The sequence below is a fragment of the Spermophilus citellus genome (assembly GCF_964194105.1).
Source record: "Spermophilus citellus genome assembly, chromosome: 7".
NCBI classification, from domain to species: Eukaryota; Metazoa; Chordata; class Mammalia; order Rodentia; family Sciuridae; genus Spermophilus; species Spermophilus citellus.
The window spans coordinates 110100390-110127849 of record NC_138188.1 but is presented as its reverse complement, the minus strand read 5'-3'; the positions used below and the strand labels follow the sequence as shown (position 1 = coordinate 110127849).

Here is a 27460-nt window from a genome sequence, read left to right as displayed (position 1 = left end):
GGTTCTGGCTCCCGTAGCTGCTTGAGCCCAGGGCCGGGGAACCTGCGGGGACCGCGAGCTGAGGCCAGGTACAAGTGAAACTTGCGACGAAGGGCGGCGGGACTCTGACTCCCGGAACAGTTTTGGCCCGGGGCTGGGGAGCCCGCGGGAACTGCGTCTTTGACTCTGCTCCCAGCTGCACCGAGCAGGGAGAGTCTGGTGCGGCCAGGCTTGGGTACCGAGCAGGGAGAGTCTGGTGCGGCCAGGCTTGGGCTCCCGGGGCTGCTTTGGCCTGGGGTTGGAGAACCCACGGCGGTTGCTCTGTGGAGCCTGCTCCTAGCGGAACGTGGCAGGGACCGGAGAGGCCGGCTCCTGACTCCCGAAGCTGCTCTGGCTCAGGGTTGGGGATGCTACAGGGACTGCTTCTTGGTCCGGGTCCTGCTGGGTGCTGCGGGGGCCTGGGGGGCAGAGTGGAGCTGCCGCCTGCGTCCAGAGCAGGCTAAGGGACCCGCCGGTGTGGTTTCATGACACCCCAACTGCAGCTGGGGCCGAGGAGAGTAGCCGCCCACGCCTGGAACAGGACCAGCGACCCGACGGCAGGGTAGCCAAGTCACCCCACTTGGAGTGGAGGCCGTGAAGAGCCGCCGTCTGATCCTGCAGGGTAGGCAGACCTGCGTCCCACTGGCAGGACAGGCTCGGCAGCCTGCCATTGTGGTGGACAAGTAGCATCGAGGCAGTCACGTTACACTGGTTGGAGTGGGGGTTGAACAGAGCCCCCGCCAGTGTCCGGAAAAGGCCCAGCGACCCGTTGGAGGGGCAGTTAGGTACCCCCACTGGGAGTGGGGGCTGAGCAGAACTGCCGCCCAAGCCCGCAAGGTAGGCAGATCTGAGACCCACCGGCAGAACAGGCTAGAGGCCGACCAGCGTGGTGGACACGTCACACCAATTGGAGTGGGGGTGGAGCAGAGCTGCCGCCCACATCCGGATCGGGACCAATGATCCGAGGACGTGGTAGGAACGTCACCACAATTGGAGTGGGGGCAGAGTAGAGCGGCCGCCCGTGCCCGCAGGGTGGGCAGACCTGCGACCAACCAGCGTGGTAGATAGATCACTCTAATTGGAGGAGGAGCACAGCTACTACCCGCCCTACAAGAGAGATATCCCAACTATACAAGAGCAATATAAATAAATAGGGGGAAAATTTCAAAAACACAACAGTTTCACCAAGCAGAAAAAAACACAAGCAATATGAAAAGACAAGGAAAGAAAGGTCCACAAGCAATGCAGGTCAACTCAACTCTAGAAGAGGTGATAGCTGCAACAGATGGAATGTCAGATAAAGAGTTCAGGATATACATGCTTCAGATGATCTGGAGTCTCAAAGAAGACATGAGACAGCAAAATCAGACAATGAAAGATCACATTGACAAGGAACTACAGAAACAAATCCAGGAAGTAAAAGATCAATTTCACAGGGAGTTAGAAGTAATAAAAAACAAACAAATAGAAATCCTAGAAATGCAGGAAGCAATAAACCAACTTAAAACCTCAATTGACAATACTACCAGCAGAATAGATCACTTAGAAGATAGAACATCAGACAATGAAGACAAAGTGTTTCAACTTGAGAAGAACATAGACAGCTCAGCAAGACTGCTAAGAAACCATGAACAGAACATTCAAGAATTATGGGATAACATTAAAAGACCAAACTTAAGAGTCATTGGGATACAGGAGGGCACAGAGCTCCAGACCAAAGGAATGAACAATCTATTCAATGAAATAATGCGAGAAAACTTCCCAGACTTGAAGGATAAAACAGAATCCCATATCCTAGAAGCCTACAGGACGCCAAAAGTGCAAAATCATAAGAGATCCACACCTAGGCACATTATAATGAAGATGCCCAACATACAGAATAAGGAGAGAATTTTAAAAGCTACAAGAGAAAGAAAGCAGATTACATTTAGGGGCAAACCAATCAGGATAACAGCTGATCTCTCAACACAGACTCTGAAAGCTAGAAGATCCTGGAATAACATTTTTCAAACACTGAAAGAAAATGGGCTCCAACCAAGAATCGTGTATCCGGCGAAATTAAGCTTCAGGATGGAAGATGAAATTAAAACCTTTCACGATAAACAAAAGTTAAAAGAATTCGCAGCTAGAAAACCATCTCTTCAAAAAATCCATGGCAAAACATTACAGGAAGAGAAAACTGAAAATAACATTGAAAACCATCAGTGGGAGGTAGGACAGTAAAGGGGGGAAAGTAATCAAAGAGGAAAACTAATCAGGTTTAGTAACATAAATAAACAAATATGACTGGAGGAACAAACCAAATCTCAATAATAACCCTAAATGTTAATGGCTTAAACTCACCAATTAAGAGACACAGGCTAGTCGAATGGATCACAAAACAATGTCCAACAATATGTTGCCTACAGGAGACGCATTTGATAGGAAAAGATATACATAGACTGAAGGTGAAAGGCTGGGAAAAATCATTCCACTCATATGGACTGCGGAAACAAGCAGGAGTGTCCATACTCATATCAAACAAAATAGATTTCAAGCCAAAGTTAATCAAAAAGGATAAAGAGGGACACTGCATACTGCTCAAGGGAACCATACACCAACAAGACATAACAATCATAAATATATATGCCCCAAACAATGGTGCAGCTACGTTCATCAAGCAAACTCTTCTCAAGTACAAGAGTCTAATAGACCACCATACAATAATCATGGGAGACTTCAACACACCTCTCTCACCACTAGACAGATCTTCCAAACAAAAGTTAAATAAGGAAACTATAGAACTCCACAACACAATTAACAACCTAGACTTAATCGACATATATAGAATATATCACCCAACATCAAGCAGTTACACTTTTTTCTCAGCAGCACATGGATCCTTCACAAAAAATAGATCATATATTATGTCACAGGGCAACTCTTAGACAATATAAAGGAGTAGAAATAATACCATGCATCTTATCTGATCATAATGGAATGAAACTGAAAATCAACGATAAAAGAAGGAAGGAAAAATCATGCATCACTTGGAGAATGAATAATAGGTTACTGAATGATCAATGGGTTATAGAAGACATTAAGGAGGAAATTAAAAACTTCTTAGAGTTAAATGAAATCACAGACACAACATATCGGAATCTATGGGACACATTGAAAGCAGTTTTAAGAGGAAAATTCATTGCTTGGAGCGCATTCCTTAAAAAAAGAAAAAACCAACAAATAAACGATCTCATATATCATCTCAAAATCCTAGAAAAAGAAGAGCAAAATAACAGCAAAAGAAGTAGAAGGCAAGAAATAATTAAAATCAGAGCTGAAATTAATGAAATCGAAACAAAAGAAACAATTGAAAAAATTGACAAAACCAAAAGTTGGTTCTTTGAAAAAATAAATAAAATCAACAGACCCTTAGCCATGCTAACGAAGAGAAGAAGAGAGAGAACCCAAATTACTAGCATACGGGATGAAAAAGGCAATATCACAACAGACACTTCAGAAATACAGAAGATAATCAGAAATTACTTTGAATCCTTATACTCCAATAAAATAGAAGATAGTGAAGGCATCGATAAATTTCTTAAGTCATATGATCTGCCCAGATTGAGTCAGGAAGATATAGACAGCCTAAACAGACCAATAACAATAGAGGAAATAGAAGAAACCATCAAAAGACTACCAACTAAGAAAAGCCCAGGAGCGGACGGGTATACAGCAGAGTTTTACAAAACCTTTAAAGAGGAACTAACACCAATACTTTTCAAGCTATTTCAGGAAATAGAAAAAGAGGGAGAACTTCCAAAGACATTCTACGAGGCCAACATCACCCTGATACCTAAACCAGACAGAGACACTTCAAAGAAAGAAAACTACAGACCAATATCTCTAATGAACCTAGATGCAAAAATCCTCAATAAAATCCTGGCGAATCGGATTCAAAATCGTATCAAAAAAATTATACACCATGATCAAGTAGGATTCATCCCTGGGATGCAAGCCTGGTTCAATATACGGAAATCAATAAATGTTATTCACCACATCAATAGACTTAAAAATAAGAACCATATGATCATCTCGATAGATGCAGAAAAAGCATTTGACAAAGTACAGCATCCCTTTATGTTCAAAACTCTAGAAAAATTAGGGATAACAGGATCATACCTCAACATTGTAAAAGCAGTCTATGATAAGCCACAGGCCAGCATCATTCTGAATGGAGAAAAATTGAAGGCATTCCCTCTAAGATCTGGTACAAGACAGGGATGCCCTCTCTCACCACTTCTGTTCAACATAGTCCTCGAAACACTGGCCAGAGCAATTAGACAGACAAAAGAAATTAAAGGCATAAAAATAGGAAAAGAAGAACTTAAATTATCACTATTTGCAGACGATATGATTCTATACCTAACAGACCCAAAAGGGTCTACAAAGAAACTATTAGAGTTAATAAATGAATTCAGCAAAGTGGCAGGATATAAAATCAACACGCATAAATCAAATGCATTCCTGTATATCAGCGAGAAATCCTCGGAAACGGAAATGAGGACAACTACTCCATTCACAATATCCCCCCAAAAAATAAAATACTTGGGAATCAACCTAACAAAAGAGGTGAAAGACCTATAGAATGAAAACTACAGAACCCTAAAGAGAGATATAGAAGAAGACCTCAGAAGATGGAAAAATATACCCTGTTCATGGATAGGCAGAACTAACATCATCAAAATGGCGATATTACCAAAAGTTCTCTATAAGTTCAATGCTATCCCAATCAAAATCCCAACAGCATTTCTTGTAGAAATAGATAAAACAATCAGGAAATTCATATGGAATAATAAAAGACCCAGAATAGCAAAAACAATGCTAAGCAGGAAGTGTGAATCAGGCGGTATAGCGATACCAGACTTCAAACTATACTACAGAGCAATAGTAACAAAAACAGCATGGTACTGGTACCAAAACAGGCGAGTGGACCAATGGTACAGAATAGAAGACACAGTAACCAATCCACAAAACTACAACTATCTTATATTTGATAAAGGGGCTAAAAGCATGCAATGGAGGAAGGATAGCATCTTCAACAAATGGTGCTGGGAAAACTGGAAATCCATTTGCATCAAAATGAAACTGAATCCCTTTCTCTCGCCATGCACACAAGTTAACTCAAAATGGATCAAGGAGCTCGATATTAAATCAGAGACACGGCGTCTGATAGAAGAAAAAGTCGGCTATGATCTACATACTGTGGGGTCGGGCTCCAAATTCCTCAATAGGACACCCATAGCGCAAGGGTTAACAACTAGAATCAACAAATGGGACTTACTCAAACTAAAGAATTTTCTCTCAACAAAAGAAATAATAAGAGAGATAAACAGGGAGCCTACATCCTGGGAACAAATCTTTACTCCACACACTTCAGATAGAGCCCTAATATCCAGAGTATACAAAGAACTCAAAAACTTAGATAATAAGATAACAAATAACCCAATCAACAAATGGGCCAAGGACCTGAACAGACACTTCTCAGAGGAGGACATACAATCAATTAACAAGTACATGAAAAAATGCTCAATATCGCTAGCAGTCAGAGAAATGCAAATCAAAACCACCCTAAGATACCATCTCACTCCAGTAAGATTGGCAGCCATTAAGAAGTCCAACGACAATAAGTGCTGGCGAGGATGCGGGGAAATGGGTACACTTGTTCATTGTTGGTGGGACTGCAAAATGGTGCAGCCAATTTGGAAAGCAGTATGGAGATTTCTTGGAAAGCTGGGAATGGAACCACCATTTGACCCAGCTATTCCCCTTCTCGGTCTATTCCCTAAAGACCTAACAAGAGCATGCTACAGGGACACTGCTATATCGATGTTCATAGCAGCACAATTCACGATAGCAAGATTGTGGAACCAACCTAGAAGCCCTTCAATAGATGAATGGATTAAAAATGTGGCATTTATACACAATGGAGTATTACTCTGCAATAAGAAATGACAAAATCATAGAATTTGGAGGGAAATGGATGGCATTAGAGCAGATTATGCTAAGCAAAGCTAGCCAATCCTTAAAAAACAAATGCCAAATGTCTTCTTTGATATAAGGGGAGTAACCAAGGACAGGGTAGAGAAGAAGAGCTTGAGAAGAAGATTAACATTAAACAGGGATGAGAGGCGGGAGGGAAAGGGAGAGAGAAGGGAAACTGCATGGAATTGGAAGGTGAGCCTCAGGGTTATACACAATTACATATAAGAGGAAAGGAGGGGTAGGAGAAAAATTATATAAGTGGAAGAAACGATTTATAGTAGAGGGGGTGGAGAGAGAGAAGGGGAGGGGAGGGGAGGGGGGATAGTGGAGAATGGGATAGACAGCAGAATACATCAGTCACTAGAAAGGCAATTTGTAAATCAATGGAAATGTAACTGATGTGACACAGCAATCTGTATATGGGGTAAAAATGGGAGTTCATAGCCCACTTGAATCAATCTGTGAAATGTGGTATATTAAGAACTATGTAATGTTTTGAACAACCAACAATAAAATAAAAAAAATTTAAAAATGAACAAAAAAAAAACATGACTTCATTTAAAATATCATCACTGAGTCATTAAATACCCTTGGCTTCAAAACAAAAAAAAGAAGATTTTCTGTTTTGCTAACTGCTCCTTTTCTGGTCTTTTGGCTAAGGAAAGCAGGGTTTTGTTGGGGACTTTGTTTTTGTTTTCTTTGTCTTGTTGGTGTTTTGGGGTTGGCAACTTGGAGATGTCAGCTCCAAGTCTGGGATATGTGAGACAAAAGAAACAAATACAAACCAGTGAACTCAACACTGTTGTTCCTTGCATCCTAAAGTCACTAGCCATCTTTCTTCAAGCTTTTAGAGTCATCTTATGTCTATTTTATAATGGACATATATATAATATCCAGAGTTTTTAGTTGTACTTAGCAGAAGCAATATGGAAAAATACATCTATCCTTCTTCCTGGAAGCAGAAATCACCAGTTGGCATTTCTTTATAATTAAATAAATTTACTTCTTTAATTAAAATTAACAATTTTTAAAAGATAAACTGTAAGTCATATAAAAATAACATGACTTCAAAAGGAAAAGCATTAGAAAACATTTTCTTTCTGACCTTCCTGGGTTACATAATAATGGCTAAAATGAAATGATTTTTATTGCATTTTATATTAACAAAATTTTTATAAACATAGTTTTTGAAAACAAAAAGAAAATACCTAAGTACAGAGTGTTTTTATAATGTGGTAGATTTGAAAGGAAAGTTTCAAAAGTATAGAAACTATCAACAGTCATCAAAATACCTTTATTTGACAGGCAATTATATGTTCTTTCTGACTGATATTCTTTAGCTTATGGGAAGCACCATGAATAATATCATTGTAGTTTGTTAGATAGTTATAGATTAATATTTTAAATAATTAGTGTTAAATAATACTCTAAGGATTTGACCTTAAGAATTTTACTTTTTATCATATTTCATATTGAATGTATTTTAGAAGTTTTTTATACTTTGCATTTACCATTTTATTATGTATTAAAGGATATTATTCCTAGAATATTCTTTTAAATTTTATATTGCTCAGTGTTTAAAAAAATCTTTTACAGATTATTTTTCATAATATCTGATACTTTTTACATTCATAGCAATGACTGTTCTCATACAAAGTGATGGTACTGTATGTGGATATTGCATGAAGGGCTTTATTTGATAAGGATGATGTCATTGTGCGGGATGGCCTGAAGGAGTTATTAGAAGAACTTAAGACTTTTGAGTGCTGGCATTTCTTAATAAATACCATACTGTTCAAACCATTAAACTATATTTGGACTGGAAGGAACCTAAGTTTTCCTGGCTTAGTTATTGAGGTTTAAAGAAATAAATCTTACTGTCAGAATTACATGACTGAATAGAAGAAAATATTAAAACATTTTTTCCCCTACAAAGAAAGATGGAGTTAGGAAGGAAAGAATTGAATAAACAACTTCCAGTCTCTCTTATACAATTGTAGTATTAATTTTTGAGATTTGAAATTCAGGAATACTTTGGATTTTTGGTGCTGTGATTTGTGTAATGTTCAGTTTATTGATGAAGCATATTTATTAGAAAAGTCTATGATTTTAGAGATTTGTAACAGACATCACTAAAAAAAGATGGATTACATTTCTTCTCTATTTTCATTACAACATATTTGATGAAAATATACATAAATTTATCATTTTAACTATTTTAAGTGTATAGTTTACTGGTATTAAGTACAGTCACATGGTCGTATAATCATCATGACTCTGTCTATAAAACGTTTTCATCATTTTAAACTCTATATCAATTAAACAACTACTCCTCATTCCTTCCTCCCACCCCAGCTCCTGGTAACCATCCTACTTTATGTATTCATGACTTTGAATATTTTAGGCACCTCATGTAAATGGAATCAGACATATTTATCCTTTGAGATGTGGCCTATTTCACTTACTATGTTTTCAAGGTTCATCCATGTTGAAACATGTATCAGAACTATGTTCCTTTTTTAAGGCTGAATAATGTTATATTGTATGCATATGCCAAATTTTGTTTTTTCTTTCATTTACTGATGGACATTTGGGTTATTTATATCTTTTGGCTTTTGTGAATAATATTGCTGTGAATATTGACATACAAATAATGTTCAAGTTTTTGACTTCAGATATTTTTGATGTATATACATAAGTAGAATTGCTGGATCTATGTATCATAAACACATTTCTGTACTTAATTTTTTGAGGAAATTTTATATTCTTTTCTACAGTGGCTCCACCATTTTACTCCCCACCATCACTATGCAAGTGTTTCAGTGTCTCCGTCTCCTTCCCGTCACTTATTATTTTCTAATTTTTTTTTTCCTGTAGCCATTCTGATGGGGTGAGAAGTGGTATCTCATTATGGCTTTGATTAGTATTTCCCTAATAATTGGTAATACTGAGAAACTTTTTCTTACATTTATTGATCATTTGTATATCTTATTTGGAAAAATGTTCAAATCCTTTGCCCATTTTTAAATGTCTTTTAAATATTATTATTATGAGTTTTAGGGGGTACTTTTTATATTCTGGATTTTAATTCTTTATCAGATTACCCACCTTATTTATAATTCCTATTGCAGAGCATTGGGTGACAGCATAAATGTGATCTGACAGGATGTGTAGATGTGTTTCCACAACATTTTCTGTTTAACAGTATCCTTTATCCTTTCTGGTGCCTCCGTTCATGGAGCCCCCATTTTCAAAATTAATTGTTTAGTTCATGCCAAATGAACTGTTTATTCAGAAATACTTTATCTAATTTTAAGAAAAGATATAAAATAGCAACTTAGAGATTTGATTAACATGAAATATCCAGTGTTAGCACACTAAGTTAACTTAATTCCAGAAAATAAATTTGATCTTTTAATAAACCTGAGATTGGAAGGCTGAGGCAGGCAGATTGCAAGTATAAGGCTGACCCAGAGGAGACTGTGTCTCAAAAAAATACAAATAAACGGGGCTGGGATGTACCTCAGTGGTAAAGAGCTCTCCTAGAATGGGTGAGTCTTTGGGTTCTGTCCCCAGAATCTCCTTGAAAAGCCTGAGAATAATGTGTTTTGTTAGTTGCAAACGCCACAAAACGTCTTGGTCTCAAGAAATTTTTAACTTAATGAGGAACACCATGTGATAACGATTGTGGTGGAGTAATGGAATACAACATAAGAACCTGAGTGCAAATCAGGGGAAGTATAAAGAGATGGTTCTTTGAAGGAGGGGCAGGAATTTACCAAATTATCATGACTTGGGGAGCTCAAAGTTCACTATTACTTTGAGAGGATCCCAAGGTTAAAAATGGCTGGCACATATGACTGAAAATCTGAGAGGGAGGAATGGTCAGCACCTCTGAATGAGAGAGAATGAAATTGAGAACATTGTGAACTGAGCATACTTAAAAGTGTCTGACTACAGACATTTATGATAACACACAGTACACAATGACCCAGAATCTATTTTTTTAAACAAGAGGTTTGGGAAGTATGTTCTTTGGTTCCTTTTCCTTGTGTACTTTATATTACTTGCTTATACAGAACAGCTGGCAAAACTGAACTCCATGTAGAACTGAATGATTTCAACATTATCTGTTGTGGGTATATAGAATAATAAGTTATTTAAATTGAAAATATTTGTATTGATTAGTTCAACTGAATTTACTTTGGTTGTGATCCAGATAAGTGGTTCCTTTTAACAGATATGTCACCATATCAATTTTTCTGAGAGCTCATGAATGAAAGTAAGAAGAATAGGAGTGAAAAAGAGTATAACTGGATAGAGTGGGTCAGTTGTGATCTTAGGCTCCTGTGGAATAAAAGTCACTTGTCTGTGAAAAAAAGAAAGTTACTTCAGGCAATTTAGGAAGAATCAAGAGTGATGATTGCAATACTACAATCTGAAATACTACATCTGAAAAATGTGTCTATATCTGAAAGAAAAGTTGAAATTGTGCCAGCTTCTAAGGAGAAATGAAGTTTTTATTGAGTTAAACATTGAAATATTGCTTAAATATTTGTAATTATTTTAAAAATTTTTGCTATTAACAAGCCATTGTAATATAAGGAATCTGGCATTTTTAAAGATTTCTTTTTCTCTTTTTCTTGCCACTTATGAGACGTATACAGTATCATATCAGTAAAGTAATTATGTTGCCTTTCTTTTCCTTGTGATCTTCATAGCCTCCAACAGAAGTAGACAGGAAACTAGCTAGAGAGAAAATGCCTTGGCAGTTAATAAGTGTTTCCCAGTAGTTTTTCCCAGGATTAAGAATGCACATTTAGGGCTGGGGTGTAGCTCATTGATAGCACTTGCCTGGCATGTGTGAGGCCCCAGGTTCTATCCCCAGCACCATTCAAACAAACAAACAAAAACCAGAATATACATTTCTGTTATGTCTTTGGGTTGCATGTTGTTTCCAGAAAGTAGCTTCTAATTAATAAAATTATAAAACTATCGAACTGTTAGTAAAAGAGATAATTTAGAATAGAGTACCTCTTAGCATGTGTCACCTACCAAAAAAAGGTAAGATACGTTAAAGCATGGCAGTGAACTTGCTAGGGAGGGAGATTCTGTAGTGTTCTAGAGATTAAGGTGGCAATAAATTGTAGAGCCAGGAGTACAACCTCAATTCATCTCAATTAAATATTTTTCTTTAATTGTTTCAGGGTATGGTTTTGAAAACCTTTTTAGCACATGCCTGTAATTACACCTACTTGGAAGGTTGAGGCAAGAGGCTAACATAGGAAGATTGGAAGTTCAAGGCCAGCATGGGCAACTTTGCAATTCTCTTTCTGAAAATTTTAAAAAATTGTAAAAGGCCTGAGCATGTAGCTCAGTGGTAGAGCACCTACTTGGCGTGTATAAAGTCCTGATTGGAATCTCCAGTGCCAAATCAGAAAGAAAGAAAGGGAAAAAAGAAAGAAGAGGGGCCTAGCATATGTGAGGTTCTGGGCTCAATCCTTAGCATCACATAAAAAATAAACAAAGTATAGATATGCTGTCCATACACAACTACTAAAAAAAATTTAAAAAAATTAAAAAAACATTTTGGCAGATTATGTGATCAGCAATCTTGAAAGTTGAAAAATTTAAGACTTTTTTTTTTTTTGGTGGGGGGGGGTACCAGGGATTGAACTCAGGGGCACTCAACCACTGAACCATATTCCCAGCCCTATTTTGTGTTTTTATTTAGAGACAGAGTCTCACTGAGTTGCTTAGCGCCTCACTTTTGCTGTGACTTTGAACTTGAGATCCTACTGCCTCAGCCTCCGGAGCCACTGGGATAACCGGCATGCACTACTATGCATGGCAATTTAAGACATTTTAAAGGAGGAAAAACTATTGTAGAAGTTTGTAGACTCTAAAATTGAGTCCATTGTTTGTTTTTCAATCTGTTTTTTTCTTTTCTTTTCCTGGTACTGGGGATTAACCACTGAGCCACATCCTCAGCCCACTTTTTATTTTTTGAGACAGGGGTTCTCACTAAATTGCTTAGGACCTCACTAGTTGCTGAAGCTGAGTTTGAATTTGGGAACCTCCTGCCGTAGCCTCCAAGTTTGCCCTTTCTTGTTTCCGTTGCATTATATGAAAAGGAAAAATATATAATGTATTTGAATAATACCTAAAAATAAATGAGGGGAGAAAAATTAGGCAGAAAATTACTGGACTATATATGTATATATCTAAATATGTGCATATCTTTTCTTATTATTAAGATAGAGGGCTTGGGGTGAAACTCAATAACACATGTTTAGCATGCCCAGTGCCCTGGCTTCAATCCCCAGCACTATCCCCAAGAATTTAAGATTAACATTTAGTGATTTTTGTTGTCATATATTTCCTAACTTCAAAAAACAGAAGTCTCCCAAAGCCACATGTACTTATAGGTATTTTAAAACCATTAAGTACCTTTTATATCACTTTACTATTCATTATAGTTTGTTTCTCTAATTGTTCTGCTAGAGCAGGACTAGAGTCCTCTTCTGTGGTCTTCAGTAGCAATATTTTTGTTGTTGTTGTTGTTATTTTTACTATCTTCCAGCGACCACTTATCCTGTGAGGCCCCTAAGATTCTAAAGCCAGTGCCAGATGTTTTAGGGTTTTGTTAGGGTAGTACTCCACTTTAGGTACCAATTTCTGGTTTGCTTTTCTGTTGATGCTTAATGAGCCACTCAAAAACCCTCCAAAATTTAGTAGTTTAAAACAGTAGCATTCATTTAATTCTGCATTTACCTTCAGAATTGCTGGTTTATCTCCTCCTCTCCCCCCACACTCAATTCTACTTGCCACAAAAGTTTCTGTTACACAAAGGTAAGGAATAGCTGATTTCAAAACTAGGGCAAAGAAGTTACAATATAAGCCTGAAACATCTTGTACCAGAATAAAAGGAATTTCTGTTTGTTTGTTTTGTTTTCTTTAATGGTGACATATCAAAAAGATACAGCAGCTAGTCTGAAGCAGAATTCCCATAAGCATAAGTCTGGGACAATATGAGCACTAAAATAGATAAGGACTTTACTGGATTATATAAACCACTGAGTAAAATGAAAATCTGTAAATCCATGCAGATAAGAGATAAATAAATAAATAAATTTGCATGTATATTTTTAAATAGAAAGGAATATCATGAATTAAACATTTTTGTACATCAGGATAGATAAAAAGTCTAAGGCCTTTATATTGTAAATATTCCTGAAGCACTATGTTTTTACAGTTGTAATTCATCTCAGATTTTATGTATTTATTTACATCTTTTGTTTTCATTTGTGTATCTATTTAGTCAGTTATTTATTTTAATTTTTCTTTAAATTTATTTAACTAATACATATGATAGTGTACATATTTATGGAATATAAGGTGATATTAACATATTATACATTGTATAATGTTTAAATTAGGTTAAACATATTTATCTCTGTAAACTTTTATTTCTTGTGGTAAAAACATTCAAACTCCTGTCTTCTGTCTTTGAGATATGTCGTCCCCCTGTCCTCCTGTGCAGGAGCTTACCAGAACCTCTTTCTCCTATTTAACCATAACTTAGTATCTCTCCCCTTCCCTCCCACCCTCCTACACTCCCAGCCTCTGGTAACAACTGTTGTACTCTCATCTTCTATGAGACCAACCATTATTTATATTCCACGTGAAATTGTGCAGTACTTGTCTTTCTGTGCCTATTTTACTTTATAAAATCATCTTCAATTTCACCATATTGTCACAGATGGCAAAATTTCATTTCTTTTTTATGGCTGAATAATACTCCATCCCATATATGTACCATATTTTCATTATCCTTTCATCAGTTGATAGACACTTGTTTCCATTTATTGGCTATTGTGAATAGTGTTACAGTAAAAATGGAAGAAATATGTCTCTGAAGCTGTTTTTTAATCATAAAATATGTATCTATAGGTAAACATTTTGTTCTACTTAATAGTTAGATTTGTTTTATTTTACCACAATACTTACTTATTTGGAAATAAATTGTCTTTTCTTCTTCCTCTTTCTCTATTACCCCCCATTCCCAAGATAGGGACTTAGAATATTGCCCAAGCTGGCCTTGAACATTTGGGCTCAAGCAATTTGCCTGCCTCAATCTCCTTAGAAAATAAATTATTTTCAATCCAGGTTATAAAGTACTTTTTTTTTTTTTCAGTACTGGAGATAGAACTCAGGGCACTTAGCACTGAGCTACAGCCCAAGTCCTTTTTATTATGCTTTATTTTGATACAGGGTCTTGCTAGCTAAATTGCTGAGGCTAACCTCAAACTTGCAATCCTCCTGCCTCAGCAGGAGGATTGTGATCCCAAATCCTCCTGAGTTGTTAGGATCACAGGTGTATACCACCATGCCCAGAAGCTTATATAGTATTTCTTCAAACCAAAAAACCATAAAAGTAAAATTGTATCTTAATCATTCCACATTGTATACATAAAATATCACAGTATAACCTGTAAATGTATACAATTATGATTTGTCTATCAGGAATAATAATAAAATTTGCTGTGTGAGCATAAAGTGATCAAACTTAGGCTTCTTCTCCCATTTATATTAAAGATTTTTTTAGTTTTTTATTGTAGTTTAGATTCCTCCCTCCGCCCCTGCCCCACCCCTAACTCTCACTCTTGAGTCTTGCCCAGGCTGATCTTGCACTCAAAAGCCTCCTGTTCAGCCTCCAAAGTAACTGGGGTTATAGGTGTGCAGCTAAATTTTTAGGCTTTTTTTTTTTTTTTTTTTTTTGCTTAGCATATTATTTAAAAACCTAAATATCTTTAGAATAAGTTTAATTTTGAGGGTAAGCTTTTTGTAAATCAAGAAAATAATAAGGAGTTTGCAAAAGAGATAAACTTTTTTCGTTGTAATATTTATTTTAATCAATTGAAACATCTGTGATATTTCCTTGTACCCAAAAATGTCTCATATTTATAAATGTATCAGACCAAAACAGGCTTTTTGTGCTTTGGTTAACTGAATTATACTTTCAAGGGCAATACCAAAGATTGATAAGAGTTGTTGGCTTGTGTCACTCACATTAGAAGAAAAGAGAATGGCTTTTGAAAGACCAAGGCCACATTCAGAATATGATACATAGAAGTAACTTAATAGCTTAATTGAAAAACTTTTTATGATCCAGTTTGTGGCTTTTTATAGTACTTGGCAAATCTCAGTTGAGCTTGCAGTCTAGAAAACAACCTAAGATTGATTACACTGACAGAGATGGAAACTTACGAGGCTTGTGTAACAATACTGGTATTATCTGTATGTGTGAAGTCAAAGGGGCTAACTCTAGAGACACAAACATACAGTAACCTCTCCAGGATAAGGAAGGAAAGGAAACTTTTAAATATTTTAATACAAATCTTAAATATATATGTAATTATATAATATATTTTTCTGCCTTTTAAAAGTAGAGCATAATTGGAAGGAGTTGTTATTTGTTCTTATGTTTTTCTCTCTCTATTTTTGGTACCAAGTATGGAACCCAGGAGCACTTAACCACTGAGCCACATCCTCCGCCCTTTTTTGCATTTTATTTAGAGACAGGGTCTCACTGAGTTGCTTAGAGCCTCACTAAGTTGCTGAAGCTGGCTTTGAACCTGCAATCCTCCTGTCTCAGCCTCCCAAGCTGCTGGAATTACAGGTGTGCATCACCCAGCCTGGCTGTTCATTTTTGATCTGTTGCTGTCACCTTTAGGAATCTGGTGTATGCTGATGTTTTTGCATTTTACTCTATATAAATTTTCTAAGTGTTATTTGATTTGATTCATTAGAATAATCTTAAGAGGCAATGATAGAGGAGAATAAGAGAAATGCATGGATTATTATAATGTCTTGGGCCAAGACACTAACTTTTTTTATTGATAAGATTAGATTGGGGAAAAGAGAAAGCTGTTGGAATTACTCCAAAATGCTGATTTAAGGAACTGTGTGGACAAAAGCATCATGTACTAAGATAGGAAAAAAATGGAAAAGAAGCATATTTTCAAATATATAAAATTTTCAATGACATTATCGTAAATTTAGTCCCCAAAGCTAAGAAATCTTTTTCCCTTTTTGGTAAAACAAGAGGTAACTTTCAAACATTCAATTTACATATAAAATCAAATTCTCACTGTCTATAAGTGAGAATTTTCTGTATCAAGGTTAGGTACCAAGTCAAAATTCATAAAAATTATGTCTTTATTTCCTTAGTTTTGACTTTAATGATTAATAAAATGGGACTGTTTTGGTTTAGTTTGCACTTTACATTTTTTAAATTTTAATTTGTTGTATAAGATAGCAGAATGCATTACAATTCATATTACACATATAGAGCACAATTTTTCCACACTTGACACTTTTCAACACAATTGAGATTCTCATAGTAAAAAAGAAGAGAGCACAGATATTCAAAGATCAGTGAACTGTATCTGTCACAAATAACACAGCCCTTTTAAAAATCCAAACATAAGGGATAATTATGTTAAATATAAATTATTTTTTGTTTTTGTTTTGTCAACTTTATCATTGTTTCAACTTCTGAAATTTAACATTTTCCCTCATTACAAAAGTAGGCAACAAACCACATTAACCACTAATAAGGCAATCATTTGGATAATGAACCATACTACCAAAAAGGTCCATGGCACACAAAAAGTTACAGACTATTGGTAGAAGAAAAAGTTTCTTTCGAAAGCACTGGGGGAATAAAGTATAAAGATAAACCAGAAGTGTGGTGAGACAGCAGACCATGTTTATGAAAATCTTTAGACAAAATTTTGTGCTGCTGGAGACAGAAGTTTTCAAAATAAATCTTTTTTAAAATTATTTATTCTAATTTGTTATACACAATGGCAGAATGCAATTTATTTCATATAACACATATACAGCACAATTTTTCAAGTCACTGATTGTACACAAAGTATTTTCACACCATTCGTGTCTTCATACAATTACTTTGGATAATGATGTCTAACTCATTCCACCATGATTCCTACCCCGTTAAAATAAATCTTTAAATGAGAGATTTAATCATAGAGAGCAAGGCAATGATATAAATCTGGAGCAACCACCTAAGTTGCATATATATTAAGGATATTTATGGTTTGGGTACCTTAAGTTCAGCATTATTCTCTGCATATGCAGCAAAAATTCAGCACTCTTTTTGGGCCACTGTCCCTATGTCCAGCCCCACTATTTGGCTAGGGCACACCTCCCAACTCCACCATTGTAACGCCAATATAGCACACATTGCTTCTTTAAAGTGCCATTTCAGGGCTGGGGATGTGGCTCAAGTGGTAGCGCGCTCACCTGGCATGCGTGCGGCCTGGTGTGTCCGCCGAAAACTAAAAAAATAAATAAATAAATATTTAAAAAATTAAAAAAAATTGATTAAAAAAAAGCAATAGTTAATATTAAAAAAAATAAAATAAAGTGCCATTTCAGGTACTTGATGGCTTTTCAGATATCCAGTTTCATAGGTGTTGTTAAAGTAAACATGAAGATTTGAACCTCTTGAGTTGTATGATTTTGTGGGGTTTTCTGGGTCTGATCATTTTCACAGATCACCTCAGGCCGCTTATAGGAAGAGCTATTTATGTACTATTTATAAGAAACACATTCAAACATAAGGATCCTGAAAGGTTGAAATTGAAGAATAGAAAAAAGTATTCTGTGGAAATATTTACTGTATAAATTTTCTATACCCTATAACGAATTACCACAAATTTAGCAGCTTAAAAGATGTCCCAGTTCCTTTGAATTAGAATTCCAGGCTGGCCTTTGGATCTGCTACAAGATCACAATCAATTTGTTGACCAGGGCTGAGTTCTCATAGGGAGCTTTAACTGGGGAGAGAATCTCCCTCAGGTTGTTGACAGAGTTTATTTACTTGCAGCTGTGGGACTGAAGCAATTCTGCTAGCAAGATGGAATCTTATATAATGTAACATACCACCAAGGAGACATCATATCACTTTTGTCATATTGGTTAGAAGCAGGTAACAAGTTCCACCCACCCTTAAACAGAGGAGAAGCATTGTACAAGGTATAAACAAGGATAATGGAAGTCACATTAAAGTGTGCCTACCACAACAAAAGAAAAGATTTCAAAGCAAATAGTATTAATAGGAATAACAGAGGTAACTTTAAGAATTACAAAAAACTGAATTCCACAAGGAAGACATAATTTTAAAAATTTAGGTAGCAAATAACAGAACACTAAATTATTTCTATATATGAGTAATAAATGGTTAGAAAATAAAACTTCAAACATGTCTTCCATAAAATTATGAGAACTTGGGAATATACCAAAATATTTTTTTGAAAGACCTCTTAGAGGAAAATTAAAAAACTTCACTGAGAAGCATTAAAGAAGCTTTTTAATAATGGAAAACTAAACTATGTTCATAGATTGAAAGATTCAATATTGCAAAGATGTTGTTTCTTCTCAAGTTGGTTGAATCAGTGTTATGCCAATAAAAATTTCAAAAGGTTTTTATTATGATAATAGGTCCATTTAAAATTTTCTAGGGAAGTATAAAGGACCTAGAAAGCCAAGACACAGTTTAAGAACTATAAAGGAGCCAGTTCAGTGGCTGTACTTCCATCTGCTTAAAAACACTGAGGCATGAGGATCACTTGAGTCCAGGAGTTTGAAGCCAGCCTGGGGCAACACATGGAGACTCTATCTGGGGAAAAAACAGACAGAACTACAAAGAGGAAGTAATGCTCCACTACTATTGTGGGGAGCCACTTCAAATGCACGCACCTTAAAGTCCTGATGCACCACTGGGATCTGAAAGATCACTGTAGTCTGGCATGGTAGGGCCATGACTTGGGCGAATTTTCCCTTGCTCAGGTAACAAGGCGTGGCCCTAGGAGTAGGCAATACCCAGAGGAATTGAGCTACACTCACCTGTTCCTTTGTAATCCTACCCCTTTGCCCTTTTGTGAGATTGAGTGTTCCATTGAACCTCCCCTTGTGTGTTCCCTATGTAAGAATAAAGAATTCCGGTGGCTCTCTGTCTTTCCAAGGACACTTAAGGTCGAAGAGCTGTCTCTGGAATCTTTTTTTTTTTTTTTTTTTTTTTTTATTGGTTGTTCACAACATTACAAAGCTCTTGACATATCATATTTCATACATTAGAATCAAGTGGGTTATGAACCCCCAATTTTACCCCAAATGCAGATTGCAGAATCACGTTGGTTACACATCCACAATTTTACATAATGCCCTATTAGTAATTGTTGTATTCTGCTACCTTTCCTATCCCCTACTATCCCCCCTCCCCTCCCCTCCCATCTTCTCTCTCTACCCCATCTACTGTAATTCATTTCTCTCCTTGTTTATTTTCCCATTCCCCTCACAACCTCTTATATGTAATTTTGTATAGCAATGAGGGTCTCCCTTCATTTCCATGCAATTTCCCTTTTCTCTCCCTTTCCCTCCCATCTCATGTCTCTGTTTAATGTTACTCTTTTATTCCTACTCTTCCTCCCTGCTCTGTTCATAGTTGCTCTCATTATATCAAAGAAGACATTTGGTATTTGTTTTTTAGGGATTGGCTAGCTTCACTAAGCATAATCTGCTCTAGTGCCATCCATTTCCCTTGTCTCTGGAATCTTGAAAAAAGTATTTCTGGTTGTGTGCTTTCTTTGTCATTTTCTCGAGTTATTGGAATAGTCAGATTTTGTGAACCCAGCATTAGGTTGCCAGCTAGGATAGATGGTGACATACTATTACTAGATATCAAGAATTATCACTAGGGCTGGGGATGTGGCTCAAGCGGTAGCGCGCTCGCCTAGCATGTGTGCGGCCCGGGTTCGATCCTCAGCACCACATACAAACAAAGGTGTTGTGTCTGCCGAAAACTAAAAAAATAAATAAATAAAATAAATATTTTTAAAAATTAAAAAAAAAAGAATTATCACTAAACTATAGTAATTAAGATTGTATAGTACTGGGCTAGGAATACAGATCTATGGTAGAACACTTGCCCAGGTTCAGTACTCAGCAACACACACACACAAAGTTTGTGTAGTACTGATATAAAGATAGACAGAGCAATGGAACCAATTAGAGAGCCCCCCACAAGCCCACACAAATATAGAGACCTGATGATTGACAAAGGCATTATAGAGAAATAGTGGAGCAGAAAATGGTCTTTTCAGTAACTGTCACTGGAACAATTGGATATTCCCATGGGAAAAAAATGAAGTTGCCTTCCTCCCTCAAATTGTAGTAGGAGATTAATTCCTAATAAATTAAATGAGATGAACAACGGTAAAACTTATAGAAGGGAATATCTTTATGACCTTGGGATAAGGAAAGATTTCTTTTAAAACTGAAAAAAAACCCATAAAGGAAAATATTAATTTAAAAAATTTTATTAAAAGCAAAGGCTTTCATCATATGATACCAGAAGGAGAGTGAAATTTTAAACCACAAATTGGAAGAAGATATTTATAACACATATAATTGACCAAGGACTCAGAAATTTATAAGATCTCTTACATACCAAAAGGCTTAACCTGGGAGAGTAGTTCAGTGGTAGAGCTCTTGTCTGACATGCACAAAGCTCAGGACTCAATCTCCAGCAATGCAAAACAAAACAAACAAAAAAAAAAAAAACACTCAAAATAGTCACCTTATGCGAAGGGAATTCTAGAGGGCCAATAAACATTTGAAAAACTGTTCTATATAATTAATAATCAGAAATGAAAATTAAAATCACAATGAGATGCTGCTGTACAAAAAATAAAATATACTAACAAGCATGGGCAAGAATGTGCAGCCACAAGAACTCTTTGTACACTGCTGATGGATTTTAAATTGATATAACCACTTTGGAAAACAGGCATTCTCTTGTGATGTTTAAAAAAAAAAAATATATATATATATATATATATATACACACACACACATATATATATTCATATATAATTTTTGGAGGAGTACTGGGGAGTTCCTCTGACTACACTCCAGCCCTTTAAAAAAAATCTTTTATTTTTAAATTTTGAAACAGGGTCTTGCTAAGTTCCCCAGGCAAGCCTCAAACTTGAGATCCTCCTGCCTCCGCCTGTGTATCTTATTACACAGTATTTTCACTTCTATGTATATTTCTACATCAATGTATTATAATCAAAGTGCTCATCATTGGTAGAATACTTAAGTAAATTGTGGCAGATTCATACAATAGAATACTATGAAGACAATATAAATGAAGGAACTACTGCAATATACAACTGCATGAATGGGTCTAAATGTTGAGTAAAGCCACAAAAGAATACACATGTTGTATTCTTTTGCTTTTAGAAAGTTAAGAGGTATGAAGGGCAGAATTGTGCCATCCAGAATTTTGTAGATGTCTACTCCCAATACCTGTAACCTGTGAATATATCAGATTACATGGCAAGGGAATTAAGGTTGCTAATCAGCTGACCTTAAAATAAGAATATCCTTACCATTGGAGCAAGGAGCACATGTGGGAGGCAGAGAAGGAATAGCCAAGAGATAACTGCATGGGAAGGATTTGGCTTAACAGTACTACCATAAAGATGGAGGGATGGGGCTGTGAGCCTAGCAATGTGGGCAGTTTCTAAGCTGGAAAGGGAAGGAAATGGATTCTGCCCTAGAGGCCCCAGAAAGAAACTCAACACTACTGACACCTTGATTTTCACCTAAGGAGCCCATTTCTAACGTCTGATGTTTAGAATTGTGAAGTAAGAAGTTTGTAGGTTTTTTTAAAAAAATTTTATTAGTTTTTAAATTAAAAAAAAAATTTGTAGTTGTAGATGGACAGAATGCCTTTGTTTTCTTTTTTATGTGGTGCTAAGGATTGAACCCAGTGTCTCACACATGCTAGATGAGCGCTCTGCCACTGAGCTACAGCACCAGCCAAGTTTGTGGTAGTTTGTCACATCAGTGATAGGAAACTAATATAGAAGACCAACCTACAGATTATAAAGTGTTAAAACTAAAACTATCAAGAAAACAATTATCACTGGGGCTGGGATTGTGGCTCAGCGGTAGAACGCTCGCCTAGCACTTGTGAGGCCCTGGGTTCAAACCTCAGCACCACATAAAAATAAAATAAAGATATTATGTCCATCTACAACTAAAAAACAATAAGTATTTTTTTTAAAAAAAGAAAACAATTATCACAAAAATTAGTAAATTGGTTACATGTTTGAGAGAGGGGAAGGGGTCATCTGCAACAGCTACACTGGGGCTTCTAGGTATTGAATAGAATATTTTTCACTTCTTTGAATGCATATATGTTTCAATGCAGTCTTTTATATTTATGAAGTTAAAATGCATTGCTTTTATAACTGGAAAAGTTTTTTTAAATTGGTATAATTTTACATATTTATGAGGTATAGTATGATAATTTAATACATGATACAAAGTGGGAAAAGAGATTTAGGAATAAAACATTCAATTTTTTTTTTTTTTTTAGCTGAAAAGGATGAAATTTGTTTTTCCTCTTTAATCACATTTCTTTGGCTATAAAATTATTCCCTCTGAGAGACTATGATAATACATATCCTTTACAGACTATTATTTTGTGGTATTTTCCATAAGATGATCCATCTACCCAAGTTATTAATTCTGTCTGTTCATTTATGATTTTATAGCATATTAAAAGATAACTCATTTAAGGGGTTGGGGTTGTGGCTCAGTGGTAAAGTGCTTGCCTAGTATGTATGAGGCACTGGATTTGATCCTTAGCACCACATAAAAATAAATGAATAAAATAAAAAAATTGTGTCAATCTACAATTTAATTTTTTTAAAAAAAAGATTACTCATTTAAAACAAGAAACTACTTGCCAAAAACATGAGAACCTTTAAAAATTATGATTTTAAAAGTAGACCAATTAGCCAGGCACAATGGCATACTGTGATCCCAGCTAACAGTTGGGTGGCTGGCAAGTTCAAGACCATCCTGAGCAATTTAGTGAGTCCCTATCTCAGAATAAGAAGGACTTAGGATATAGCTCAATGGTAGAACTCTTGCCTAGTATCCATGAGGTCTTAAGTTCCATTGCTAATACCACAGGCACAAAAAAAGTAGACATATTATGTTTTAAATTCTCTAATCAGTAACTATTCCTTATTTTTTTTAAAAAATAAGGAATAGTTGTTTATTGACATGCATTTAAACTTAGTATATGTCTAGCTATTTTTTCCCCCTCATTAGTTTGGAGACAAAACTGGACTTTTAAATAATTTAGGTTTATAATACAAATATTAAGCTTTCTCTGCTTAGCTAAGGTAACCTCTGCTTAATTTTAATTTGTTGCCTGAAATTATCTTTACTGGATTCAGCTTAAATATTTAAGGAGCAGTTTGTGATTGACATTAATAATTTCTTTCTTCAACTTTTAAAAGTATACTAATATAATTTAAATAGGAATTGATAAAAATTGTACTTCATATTAAAGAAGTTATTCATGGTGATTTTTGGGGAAATTTTTAGTCTGAAGTACTCAAAGGTTACTATTACCTGGGCTTTAATTTTGTCCAAGTGAATATAGCATGATGAGGCATTTTAGCAAAATAATGATCTCTTTACCAACTTCTGTTACTATCATAAGGCAGGCAGGCATAGTCCTTAGGGAATGTGTGCGTCTTGGGACATGTTGGTCTCAGAAAACAAGGCAAAAAAAGCCTATAGACAGGGCTGGGGCTGTAGCTCAATGGTAGAGCATTTGCTTAGCATATGCAAGGCACTGGGCTCAATCCTTAGCACCACATAAAAATAAATAAAATAAAGGCATTCTGTCCATCTACAACTACAAACAAACAAAAAGACAGTTATCTTAAACTTGTGAGTTCACAGAATTAGCTCTGTCCCAGATGGAAAGCTTGATTTCAATTCTTTTAGAAGTTGTTTCTATTAGTTTGGTGTTAACTGCCATTCATTGTACCCTTGCAGCTTGACCTGAGAGCCATGAATTATCAAAGAACATAATCCTCATAAAAGTACTTGAATAGCCAAGGAAAGGGTGAACAAGGAAAACATCCAGAATGAGTTAACTTCAGTGAAGTAGAACTCCTGGAAGAGATTTGTGACAAGTTTAAGAAGCAAAACAAAACTATCTTGAGATTCTCCTGAGAAACAAAGTGGCATGCTTCTAATTATACCATAAAAGAACTGAAACAAGAAGGGATGAGGGAAAACTTTTCTATAATTTGTGGAGAGAATGATTTTTGTTAAATTCAAATTCATAATCTAGAAGAGTAATTAGAAGTGTATATATCAAAATAGAAAGAAGTAGAAAGAACCATTGTAGGAGATGCATCCACTAAAGATAAAATAGACAAATCTGGTTTGGAAAGAAGGATTAAATGAGTTCACTGCATTTCAGACTAAGTGTTGAAGGTGGTATGCAGGCATAACAAGATGCTTACAAAAGAAAGGTAATAAGATATGCACTGAACTTTTTTATAGGACATTAGAAACTAGAAAGTAGTTAAATAGCATCTACAGATTACTAAGAAAAGAACTGTGTCATTATCTAGCCAAAATATCATTTATTTGTTATGGTTAAAACAAGGTATTTGTATATGTGCAGGTATTCAGAGAATATATTAGCCAAGTCTTCCATCTAGAGAATGTTCTCATTTAAGGATCTTCCCAAATGATTCCCAACAGAGACTTAAGATTTCCTCTTGGCTGGGCTCAGTGGTAGATTGCTTGCCTAGCTATGTTCAGGGGCCTGAGTTCTATCCCCAGCACCACAAAAAAAAAAAAAAAAAAAAAAGGCAATGGAGGGGGCAGGGAGAAAACTATTTTTCTGATTTCCTACAGAAAGAAAAAAACAGTAGTAAGCAAATGAATCTCACAGTATACTGAATTAAATCTGAGTGGATAATGACTATAGCAACATAGTCCTTTATTCTTTGCATTTCCTATTAAGTTTGCCACTGATCCAGAAGCTTGACTAGACACAGGTTCTGTCCCTTGGGAAAACCTTGGATACTTCTCTTCATCCATTTGGCTCACTGATAAAGTCATGTAGGGAATGCAGGATAAATGTTTGGTTTTTCTCCTTATTTTATCAGTGTACAGGATAATGGATTGCTGTTCTGTCATCTTTTTTGAGGTGTGTTGTTATAAACTCGTGTAGTTTGATATTTGTGATGGATTTCAATCCATTGCAATTATTTTTATTAAAGTTCAAATTGTCTCACCTTTGGGCAGTGGGAGCCGTAAATTACTGAGTCCTTTTGACAAACCCTGATAATTTGGGGTAAAGAAAAGGGTAGTATTTTTGTTTTGTTTTGTTTTGCCGTTCTAAAAACCTGGCTGTGGGAAGGTGAATTTTAGAGATCCAATTGTTTCTTAGGCTCTTAGGAATTTAGTGATATAATCTTTAATATATAGGAGATGCCTTAGTATTTGCTTTATTTGCAATGAATAGTGGTTTTATTTTTTAGTGTATATGGAAACTCAAAAAGAAATCAACATTTCCCAGCAATAGATTCAAAGGTGTGTATTTAAACGGTTTACTGAGTCAGTTGATGTTTTAACTTTATGTCGAACCAGTCTTCACAATAGGAACACTGGAGAATTCAAATAATTACAAAGCCTGCATATTAGTTTAACATTTCAGTAAAAATTTATTGAAAAAATAACTTTTCTTTCAGACCTGTCACGAAACCGCCTCTCAGAAATTCCTATAGAAGCATGTCACTTTGTTTCTCTTGAAAATCTCAACTTATATCAAAATTGTATTCGGTATATCCCAGAGGCGATTCTAAACCTGCAGGCCCTAACATTCTTAAATATTAGGTAAGCATATTTTTTTCTTTTTTTGTTTGTTTGTTTAACTTGGTTTTATAAGGTCTTTCTAATTTTCTCATCTCTTTCACTAAACTGTTTACAGACATTTACAGTATCTGTTTGTATTGGCAGTTTCTGTACATGTTCTTAGGATAAATCAACAGTATATCCTGTGTTCTTCTAGTGTCTCTGCTTATCTTTGGCTTTACAATCATTAACACACCCTACTAGCCATTAGTCTAACAGGCTTGTAGCAGTGGTTCTCCAATTACATTTTTAAAGTAGTTTCCTCAAACAAAAATAGTAGATCTGAAATTCCTTCACTTGGTTCTTGTGACCATGAATTTTTGTGTATTAACTTTTGAATGTGTAAATGCATTTATTCAACTCATCTCTTATTTCTTCACATCTTACAATGACTTTTTTAAAAAAAATTCAATATAAAACAACTGAAAATATATAAATGTAAGGAAGCACAAAGGAAATTCAACAAAATATTGTATCTTAAGTTATATAATTATAATTGATCTTCGCTTTCTGTTTTTCCAGGATTTAGTCAATTTTTAAAATGTGTTTTCTTTCCTCTTATCATAAAATACCCTTTAAAAATATTTTTATAGATAATCATTTTGTTGCATAGTTTATCTGCTTTTAAAAGTCCATTTTCCTCCCAGATATTTAGTTTCTCCCAGTTTTTTACCACAATAAAAGTAACACTACTAGAGAAGTTTGTATGTAAATTTTATTTTTCTCTTTCCTTAAGATAAGTGTCTAAGAGTGGAATTATTATTGGATTAAAAAGTTTTAGTGCTGGGCATGGTGGTGCATGCCTGTAATCCCAACAGTTCAGGAGCCTGAAGCAGAAGAATCATGAGTTTAAAGCCAGCCTCAGCAACTTAATGAGGCTCTAACCAACTCAGCGAGACCCTGTCTCTAAATAAAATACAAAAAAGGGCTGAGGATGTGGCCCATGGTTAAGCACCCCTGGGTCCAATCCCCAGTTTAAAAAAAAAAAAAAACATTTTCAAGCCTCATGGCCTCATGATCTACATTAGTTACATCTTGAAAATGGAGAGGGAATTGATATTAAGGATTAAGAAGTTAAATCTACATATGTGTTTTGTTATTTTACTTTAAGATACAATTTTTCTGATTTTGTATAAATAAAGATTCCTTTCCTATAATTTATTTGGTATATCATATGAAATCACAGTCTATCACTTGTTTTCCATAGAGCAATATTTGAATCATTTTTGTACATTTGGTTATAATATTGTAATGATGAGTGAAGTAGAATACAAATAATTTTGTTTCTGTATCTTCGGGAGGAAAAAGAAAGGATGATCTTATGTAAATATTACTTTAATAAAATTATAATGTCATGGTCATATAGCATTCATTCTTTATAAAAGAGTTTTATTGTGTAAGAGCCCTGTAAGATAGTTAGGAAAATATTAAATCTTTAATTATCCATGAGGACTCATAAGATACAGTTATAAGTTCAGTGCTGTGCCTAAAATTACAAAGATGATACCTGGCAAAATGAAAGCTAGAACTGAAATCTAATATCCTGTTTGTTCCCTGTAAGACTTATATTTGAGTCTAG

The 27460-nt window shown here is 35.5% G+C and overlaps 1 protein-coding gene across 11 annotated transcripts in view; it reads left to right on the top strand.

Moving 5' to 3' along the window:
• Window positions 1-27460, top strand: part of LRCH3 (leucine rich repeats and calponin homology domain containing 3) — a 131107-nt gene that overhangs the window by 29982 nt on the left and 73665 nt on the right. For all 11 annotated transcript variants that reach the window (XM_081301276.1, XM_081301270.1, XM_081301274.1 and 8 more), the window contains exon 2: window positions 25719-25863. In XM_081301276.1, the coding sequence (XP_081157402.1) occupies window positions 25719-25863 (145 nt within the window). The remainder of the gene's footprint in view (window positions 1-25718; window positions 25864-27460) is intronic.